The sequence below is a fragment of the Elaeis guineensis genome, chromosome 13, assembly GCF_000442705.2.
Source record: "Elaeis guineensis isolate ETL-2024a chromosome 13, EG11, whole genome shotgun sequence".
NCBI lineage: Eukaryota > Viridiplantae > Streptophyta > Magnoliopsida > Arecales > Arecaceae > Elaeis > Elaeis guineensis.
The window spans coordinates 779,896-790,355 of NC_026005.2; the positions used below are offsets into that span (position 1 = coordinate 779,896).

The window sequence follows — 10,460 nt, forward strand, 5'->3', positions numbered from 1 at the left end:
TCGCATAGAGGTAAACGTGTTAGAGCGGCGCCGCATAGCCCTCTCCCTCTCCCTCTCCCTCTCGACCCGCTTCCTCAGAGGCCCGGCGGCTGCATAGTGGAGAAGAGCAGCGGAAGCAAATCGAGGAGATCAAAGCGCTTGTTGCAGGATGCAGGCGATGGAGGTGGAGGCGATCCCCAACTCCAAGCGTTCTCCTCACGACGTTCTCGAGGAGACCCGCACGGCGATGGAGGAGATCGCCGCGAAAATGCTCTTCATCAAGAAAGATGGCCGCCCCAAGTCCGACCTCCGCGAGCTCATCACCCAGATGTCCCTCCTCTTGCTCTCCCTCCGCCAGGTTTGGCTTCGGCTTACGGTTACGAACCCGAGTTCCACTTCGCACAAGCATCAATCGGCAAAACCCAAACCCTAACTCCTCCTTTTCTTTTCTCTTTAGGTAAATCGATCGATATTGATGGAAGAGGACCGGGTGAAGGTGGAGACGGAGAGCGCAAAGGCTCCGGTTGACTTCACCACCCTCCAGCTCCACAACCTTATGTACGAGAAGAATCATTACTTGAAGGCCATCAAGGCTTGCAAAGATTTCCGATCCAAGTATCCGGACATTGACCTCGTCTCCGAGGAGGAGTTCTTCCGTTCCGCGCCCGAGGACATTAAAGGGAAGGTCTTGGCGAGCGATGCCGCGCATGATTTAATGTTGAAGAGGCTCAATTTTGAGCTCTACCAGGTAGATTATTGTTTGTACGGGGTTAAATTGGTAGAATGTTTGTTTTACTGTATACTGATCCATTCACTTTTTACTCTTATTATATGTTAATGTTAGTGTTGATAAAGGGGCTGAAGAAGGTTTCAAGAAGGATAGTTTCTTGCAATTTGACACATGAAAGTTGGAAGTGTCAAAGAAGATGTTTGTCCTAGTTTTAAGTTAGTACTCTTATAGTAGAAAAGATGTTTTATTTCTGCTTTGATAATATAGCTAGGTTCGATTAATTGGATGTATTTAATTTTTGTGCTGACGTGAGAAAAATTTTTGGTCCCTCATGAAATTTGCCATGGTAGCCACAAGGAATTTGATTTCCTGCAAAGCGAGATAGATATCCAATTTTGTTATGTGTGTCTTTACTTGCATCTAGTAAAACATTGTTGACACATTTTTACTATTTTGCAATGTAATAAAAATTTTATGATTTTTTATGTGACTTTTCCTGATTTAGATTAGTTTTTTTATTTGAGATCCTTATACTGACCTGTTTCATCTCAGTTAATATGTTCTTGCTAACTGGTTTGTAGTTGCCAGTTCATATTATTAATGATAATCATTTGTGCTTCTGAGCAAAGTTGACTTTTCCATGATCCCATTGTCAGAGATGTTGTGTACCTTCATCTTTTTGCCAGAGATGTTCTGTATTTTATGACGCGTCACAGTATTAAGCCCTTTTTTTGTGTTGCTTATATGATGGCAATCTGAGTGCCCCCTTCCCTGCTTAACATGAAGACATCATGTCAATAAGCTCTGTATATCACCACTATATTATTTGGACTTGGGCGTTAGTGTTAGGTGTGATTATGTCATTGTGAAAACTTCTACCCATAAGAAAATTTTCTTTTGGATCCATATCCAAGTGTTATATAGATACCCATTTCTAAGTCGGGTGCAGGTACTGTGCGATAAATCAAAGGGTCTGGGTAAGGTAGGTCACCACTTAAAAGACTAGTGCCTTAATTCTTTGACACAGCCTAACTTTGGCAGTTAATTATATGGAGATTATGATGAAAGAATTTCTAGTAACCTTCATGATCTCCAACACTGTTCTTTTTGTCTTTGGGGAAAACAAGATGTTGTGCTGCTAACATGACAATATTTAAAACTGATGGTGTTGTTACATTCGAATATTTAATAAGATGGAGGTGCAAAGACATTTATTTGGCATATTCTCAAAGGCTTTAAACCGAAGAAGAATAATGTGAAACACACAACTAAGGGATGTAGGTGATGCATCTGTATTTCATTATGAACTTTTGGTGAAGATCACTTATTCTATATATCAAATGCACTATATCACTTATTCATGCATGCAAATATATTTTCCATACTTAGTTCTAGTGTATAAGTGCACATGAAATCATGTCATGAAAAACATGGGAGGATCCTGCTTTTCGCTTAGAGCCTACTGCTATAAGATGGAAAGTATGAGGAAAGGACTGCACATGAGGCCTTCTATATGCATGCGTTGCTTTATAAACTCTCATAACTGAGCCTCAAAGTGTTCATGGAGAGCCTTATCCTATTGCATAAAGTGAGATCAAAATTAAATATATCCTCAAGTGTATGATAGCCTCAATGAGGCATTTTTAAACCTTACAAATATGTCTAGGATATTCTCTGTGTTCATATCAGCCCAAGTTACATGTTGACTTAAACATGAAACCTCATGGTTTAGTCAATGGAAGCAGATAAATGTCCAATATCTAACTTTTAAATTTTTGATTGTTGCATGTAGTGGTGCACATATGCATGTATTGTCATGCCACCTAAATGAACTTTCTGGAATGACCATATCTAGTGCATTTGCATGTGTTGCTAAATATTATTCATTGAATGCCCCCATACTGTAAGTTTTTGAGATATTGATTTTTTTTTTTCTTTTGGCATTGGTTTCTATGTAAAATTTTTTGTTATCTTTTTCTCTATATCCCTTCTTTCCTCTCCCTATTGCTTCAATTCTGTTTTTTGTTATGTAGTGCCACACACTGATAATTGTGCTGACAATTTTCTGGGACACTTTAGCTCCCGAAAATATTTGGATCAGCTTATTATCAGAGTCTCAGCAATTTCGCAGTCAGAGGTGATTCTGCAGGTTAATTTGAGACAAGGGTTGAAATATTGTTACTTGTTTGAATGTGTCCTCAATCTAATGATCTATGCCTGTGTGATTTTTAAGTCCCATATGAAAATTTGTTTGTTATTACCTGGAGCTTTGTTCTTCTTGCTGTCTTTTATGTATCAAAGATGTATCTTTTCTCTAGTTATTATTAATTAGTAACATTCTTATGCATTGTTTATGAATCATGGTTCATTTCTTCTATCCAGTATTTTTATGTCATATATCAAAATCTATCTTTTAATTTTCTTTATGCTAGAGAAAGGAGCTGTACAAACTTCATGAGAAATTGGAACAGCATAAAAAAAGTCTTCTGGATACCATAGCAAACCGGAAAAAGTTCCTCTCAAGTCTCCCATCACATCTGAAATCTCTGAAGAAAGCAACCTTACCAGTACAGCAGCAATTAGGGATTTTGCATACCAAGAAGCTAAAGCAGCACCATGCAGCAGAGTTACTTCCACCTCCTCTTTATATAGTCTACTCACAGCTACTGGCTCAGAAAGAAGCATTTGGAGAGAGGATTGAAATGGAGATATTAGGAAGTGTAAAGGATGCTCAAATTTTTGCTCAACAACAAGCTAACAAAGACAGCGGTAATTGACAACCTTTAAAATATATTGTTTTGCATGTAATTAAACTAGTGGTGTCTTATTTTTTGTGGACACTATGTTTAGCAGTTATCTTTTTCACATGGATAATCATATTTATTAAAAGATGCATGTATTTCATAGTCATGTTTGGGCAAGATAAATGTAGAGAAATTGAAAAGGATGAGAAAGTGTTAGGCATTAGCAAATCATATATCAATTGAAATTTGAAGAGTATGTGATGAATTAGGTGATATAGTGGTAAAATTTGTGGGATGATAAAAGCAGCAAATGATTGTAAACAATTAGATTAGTGACTTGGGCTAATCAAGTATGTGGAATTGTCTCAAAACTGTAATTGCTTGTGAAAAAGGGGAATATTCTAAATTGCACCATCATGAAAATAAACTTGTGAGCCAGATTACCTAATAATGGGGGATGGTGATGAAACAAAAAATAATAATAATAATGACAACTACTATTAAGCATTAAGGAAATGCTAAAAAGTGCAACAATAGAATCTATATTGTTGTATGAATGGCTGATTGAAAGATTTAGAGGAGAAAGTTCTGACACATGGATCCTTGACTTGGAGAAAGCCCATGACTTAGTACCATATATTTGGTAGTACGAGCAATTAGAAAAGAAGAAGAAGAAGAGTATGTTGGGATCCTTCAGGACATTTTGGAACAATGATGAGCATTAGTAGTGTAAATCAAATGAGTCCATTTTTCAACTATAGTGTTAGACCAAGGCCCTTCTCCATCTTAACCCTCTATTTGGTACGAAGGATGGATTGGAAGAAGGATGGATGGAGGAGGAAGGATAGATGGAGGAAAGGATGGATGGATTTTTTATCTATCCTCTCATATGTTTGGTAAAACATGGAAGGATGGTTGGAAATGATTCTCTCTTCTGTTTGGAATAGGAGGAATAAGAGGAAGGATGGATGACATTTTATAAAACTATCCTTTAATAAAATTACTATTATTATCAATTTATAATACTTATTTGTACTAAAGAAGTAAAAAATCTATAAATTTATAATCTTTATAATCTATAATTATATTAAAAATTATATAAATATTTAATTTAATACATGATTTCATAAATTAATTGTTAATAAATTAATTATATAAAGAGCTAACTAATTTATAATTTAATTTAAATAGTTAATTAATATTATATAAATAGTTAATTAAAAATAATAAATATAAATAGAAAAACAAAAGATAATCTAATTATTTAATTATAATTATAGAAATTATATATTAAAATTAAAATAATAACTAATAAAATTAAATAGTATATAATTAATAGTATATATAAATATATATATATATATAATATTAATGAAAAAGTAGTATTATACTTTTATCAAAAAAATTAATGAGGGATAATTTTGTCAATATTAAAATCCATCATTCAATGCTTCATCCATCCTTCCTTCATCCTCCCAATTTGGGAGGATGCAAAATAGTGGGCCTGGGAGGATGCAAAATGGTGGGCCAGGGTGGATGGACAATCCACCTTTTTCATCCATCCTTTGTGTAACTTTTTGAATCAAACGATGGATGGAGGCCATCCATCCTTCCAATCCCATCCATCCACTCTTTCATGACCCCAACCAAACATAGCATAAGTGTGTATCTCGTTTTATTTGTGACCGATGAATCAGCATTCACAATGAGATATTATGGTGTAACTTATTTGCAGAGAATTTTATTGGATGCTAAGCCAGAATTGTGGATTATACGTTTGAAAATTAGCCTTAACCTTGACTAGCAAGTTTTAGTCCATCTTTATAAGATTTGCTTAATGGTTAAAGATGTGATGCATTGAAGTTTTAGCAAGTTTAACGGCTGGCTGAAAATCTGATGTTAACCCTTTGAATTGGTGTCCAATTCTTGACCCACACAGTCCTTGGCAAGGAGCAGGTTAAAGATGGAGTAAAGTTTTGATGAACAAGTTAGAAGAGAGGATAATTTTTATTTTAAGTATATAAAATGCTATATAACCGAAATGATATTGAAAATGAGCGAAGGTTCAGAAGTATTTGATTGTAATTTGATTTTCTTGTTTGAATTTATGAAACTGAGGTATGGAGAAGATAGATAAAGAGTGAGAGACATGAAACTTCAGCCCAATTTTAGAGAAGTTATTTGAAAAAAAGCTTTTGCACATTGAGGTGGCCCTAATATTTTTCTTTCTTTCAGGGAGCTGGACAAAAGTGTATTCTTTTCTCAAAAAATAGAGGTTCACATAATGACTAGATGTATGTTCATCAATATCTTGCTATATATTATAAGCTAAAATTATTTTATATATAATTGAAGACCAGATGATACATCCCTTTTCGTATCCATCTGCTTACCTAAGCTTGTTCTTGTTAACATATTGTTTTTGATGTTTAACTCTTAGTATTATCAAAACTATTTGGTAAATTGCACCATCCATTTTCTTGACCTGCAATTGAGGTGCTCACCGAAATAGGTGGTGTAAATAGCTGGAGAATTATCATCGAAGTAAAGCTTTTCAGGATTTTTTAGAGTAATTAATAGGTGCCATCTAAGGCACATTTTCCCATCTAATATTCATGTAAATGGACAACTATTTTCTTGCTAACCTTCAATTTTAGATTGATCTGTAGTCATGTTCCTATTGGCAGTATGTTCATCCAAATGTGTGTGCCTTCCATTTGCTAGTACTTTCTTTAATATGTTGCATGCTCGCATTTGCAATTGAAGCAAGAAAGGAGATGAACAATGTGTGTCCTTGAAAATCTTCAAAGATGTGAGACTTTTGATTTCCTTTAGCCGTCTAAATATTTAACTGAGATAATTTTTTATGCAGGCTTATCATCGAATACTGAAAACAATAGGTTGGAAGAGGATGCACCTGATGAGGAGGAAGATGTCCAGAGAAGAAGAAAGAGGCCAAAGAGGAACCAGGTCAAGGAGAATATTGATCAAGCAGGAGTGTGCCAGATTCATCCACTCAAGATCATTCTTCATATATATGATGATGAAGAGTCTGAGGCTAAACCTTCAAAATTAATCACTCTGAGATTTGAGTACTTGGTAAAGCTAAACGTTGCATGTGTTGGAGTAGAAGATTCAGAGGAAGGATCTGACAACAATATCTTATGTAACTTATTTCCTGATGATACTGGCATTGAGCTTCCCCACCAGGTACAGCTGTGTTTTTGGAGTGATTTTGCACCTGCTGACTATTTAGTAATTTAAGAGTTGGTATCCTTTAAGTCATGGCTAGTATAGAAACTGTTTCTGGCCTTTTGCTAGGTCAGGCAGACATAATAAATGACATTCATATTACCATCTAGAACTGGTCCATAAGCTACCAGAAAATCTGAGCTAGTATTGTATGATTATCCTACCTAATGAAAGATCATGATTTTTAAATTTTCTACTAGATAATAAAATAAGAAGACAAACCACATTTATCGTGCTGCATTATGAATCAAGATTCAAGAATATCAAGTTAATTTGGTTCCTTTCACATAAACATGTTTAGAAAGAAGCAAAGATCTAGTGTTTCTGTTAACATTGTGGCCTCTGGACATTTGCATAAAAATTGATGGTTTTCATAACCTGCTGATTGATTGGCTTGTTTTACTCCTGTGCTATATAATACCTTAGCCACACATAATCTACATGATAAGCTCATTCATAATGTTGTCCCAACCAATTATCCAGATACATCCTGCATGGATCTTGAAGATGGCTAATCAATTAATCCAGTAGAGTTGTGTTGCTTCCACGAGAGTTTCCTCCTTTTGTTCTCTGATTGAACAAAAAAGAAAATTCAAATTATTGCTATGCAGATGGGTGTGTTCTTTCTGATAAAAGAAATTTATATTGTTGTCTTGCAGGCAGCTAAACTTTATGCTGGGGATTCATTAGCATTTGGTGAAAGAAGAGCTTCACGTCCATACAAATGGGCACAACATCTAGCTGGAATTGATTTTTTGCCAGAGGTGCCTCCTCTGCATGAGTGCAATGAAGCTTTGAGCAGTGAAGCTTTGAAAGGTTTAGATGTTGCAGCTGGACTTAGTATATACCGTCATCAGAACCGTGTGCAGACCATTTTGCAAAGGATTCGCTCCAGGAAAAAGGCTCAAATGGCTCTTGTGTGAGTCACTGTTCTGTGAATTTTGGAGTCTTGGGATGTTGAGTTCCAGCAGCTTGGACAAGTACAGCAATGTACCACTAGCTGATCTTTTCTGAGCTCATGGTCCCTTTCTTGGTTGCAGTTTGTGCAGGCAGACTGGAAGCTATTTATGCATAAAGCACATTTTGGATGCAAATTATCTTTAATGTATTTTGCGCATTATTTCCTCTAAGAGATCTTCCTTGTCTCCTAGATCTGATGCTATGGTTGTGCATGGTTTCCTCTTAGCTTTGCCTAGAATATAAACTAGTTTATCTATGGTCTTGCTTTTCTTCCAGAAATGTCTTTTTTTTAATTCCCACTAGGTATGGCATGTCTTATTTGAAAGTTTGGACTCATTTATTGGCTTACAGGGAGCAGCTTGATTCCTTGATGAAGCTCAGGTGGCCCTTACTAGCCTATGGAGACATTCCATGGGCTTTGCATGACCCATTGTGTACTTTGCAAAACTGTTCTTCATCTGAGCTGATCCCTGACTCTTCATCTTTCTCTGCTGTTGTGGTGGGACAAGTGGCACATGTTATTGACCTTGATCTGGACAGAAGATCTGTGACATCATGGGAAGTAGAGAGTGCAAGAGAAGATGGAGAGCTTCCGACAGCATTACCAGCTGCAAACTCACCGGATGATTCGAAGGTCACTATGGCTAATGGGTCTTCTGAGCATGTTGAACATTCTAGAAGCCTGGCTTTGATTACAAAGAGTGTGACACCTTCCAAAAAGGTCAAATCTCGAGTGCTGAGGAAAAGTGAGGATGATTTAGAACTCATTCTGGATAGTGACAGTGAACTGGAGGAGCACACATGCATTGACCAAGAAATTGAAAATGTCAGAGTTGGCAAACCGTGGGAAGACCATGCTGCAAAAGAATTCACTTTGATTCTCACTAGAACTTATGAAAATGAGAGGAATGCAAAGTTGAATGCCAAGGTACATTCTTTACTCTGCCTTTTTTTCATTTGCGCTTGCATGCTTGATTTCTAAAACTGCATTTGAAATTTGGCAGGTAAAAATCAGCACAGAATATCCTCTCAGGCCTCCACTTTTCACTTTAAGCTTGCTTTCTGATGGGCCTCAAGGTTTTGAATGGTACAATGAGCTTAGAGCCATGGAAGCAGAGGTATGTGGCCGTGGAATAATCTTTTTGATGCTCTAATTCATTTTACTTCCATTTAATCTTCATCTGGAGCTGGAATGAAATTTTTCCTCCTCATATATATCTTATAGGTTAATCTTCACATCATTAAGGTCCTGCCTTTGGAACATGAAAACTACATCTTAGCTCACCAAATACGTTGCTTGGCTATGCTCTTTGATTTTCATTTTGATGCGCGCCATGAAAAAAGAAAGAGCACTTCCATAATAGATGTTGGATTATGCAAGCCTGTTAGTGGAACAATACTTGCGAGATCTGTCAGGGGAAGGGATCGGAGGAAGATGATTTCTTGGAAGGGCATGGGCTGCACCCCAGGCTATCCTTGCTAGAATTTGTTGCATTTCAAGGTTGTTGACATGTTTTAGCTCCTTATTAAAGCCAATACTTCATTGCTCCCCGCCTGAACCATTTTTCCTTTCTTTGGTGAATTATTGGCATTTTCTTTCAATCTTTCATAATGTGTAAACGAACTTGGTGATTTTGTTGTTACTTTATTCCCGATACTTGTCGTACGTCTACCAGCTGTAGGATTTCTGAGTTTATCATATAAATAGCGTATGTTGATTTGGATTGAACTTACTCCCTTGGGATCAAGGGTTGCTTGGACATTTGTATTGCAGGTGGATCTTGAAATACTTATAGTTCAGCCCGTAACCGATATTCCTGCTGTTTCTTATCACATCGTACATGTTCATGTATTGGAAAATGCCTTTTGTCTTGTGCTGTTTTTATAAGATATTTAATCATGAACGAAATGTGATACAAAAATATGGGGGAAGTGAAAATTTTGCCATCTGCTTCTGGTGGACTTATGCAGTAGTGGTGCTCTCACTTTGTGTCAGAATTATGGTATCTGTATATTCGCTCCTAAAGATTGGAATTTGCTTTTCTAATGCTAGCAGTTAGATTTCGGATTTTGCAGTGCATGCAGGCAGAGTCTGAACCATATAACCGTTATTGTTTCTCCAAATGATTTTGGCAAAGATGCTCGGCTGTCGATACTAGTGGTGGGTGTCGGGAGGAACGTGCGTTCTGGACTGTTTTCCTGCCATCCGCGTATGGGGTTAAAAGAAGCGTCTCCCCATATAAAATGTTTTTTTTTTTATTTTTAGTCGAACATTTTCACGGTTTGGTTCATTTTAGTCACCTCTAGCACGGTCCTTCTGTATGTCAATTTTTATCGTCTAAGCAGTCATTACATATTAAAACCGAAACTAAAAGTTCTAGACTGAAAAATAGCCGAGCATGCCAAGAGAGGATCTGTGTAGAAACATGAATCTAAAGATAGCGACAACTCGTTACTCTTATTCTAATTATTTTGATAGAAAAAGATAGTGTTAGTTCAATGGGTAATTCTTGGTCAAATAATTTTCAGTAAAATCAGATAATAAGAAGAAAATAATAAACTTTTCAGCAACTAAAGCATCTCAAATATTAAATCCATGGTTACACCTGCAAATGTACCACAGCTATCACTTTTGCGATTTTTAAATCTTGGTCCAATGCCAATATATTTGGATATTTACCAATTGGGAGCTTTCGAAAATAACCATCACACATTTTTATGAAAAAAAATCATCACACTTACCCGCATAGCCGCTATGATTTCTTCAAATGTTTTGTTTTATTTTATTTTTATTT

General features: G+C 36.3%; 1 protein-coding gene across 1 annotated transcript; it reads left to right on the plus strand.

Moving 5' to 3' along the window:
* LOC105060909 (THO complex subunit 5A) lies at positions 1–9,394 on the plus strand. Its single transcript, XM_010944776.4, has 8 exons — positions 1–337; positions 437–727; positions 3,142–3,478; positions 6,326–6,663; positions 7,365–7,624; positions 8,017–8,593; positions 8,670–8,783; positions 8,891–9,394. Exons 1-8 carry the CDS (start codon positions 149–151, stop codon positions 9,146–9,148), a joined length of 2,364 nt encoding a protein of 787 aa, XP_010943078.2. The 5' UTR covers positions 1–148; the 3' UTR covers positions 9,149–9,394.
* The last annotated feature ends 1,066 nt before the right edge of the window (positions 9,395–10,460 follow it).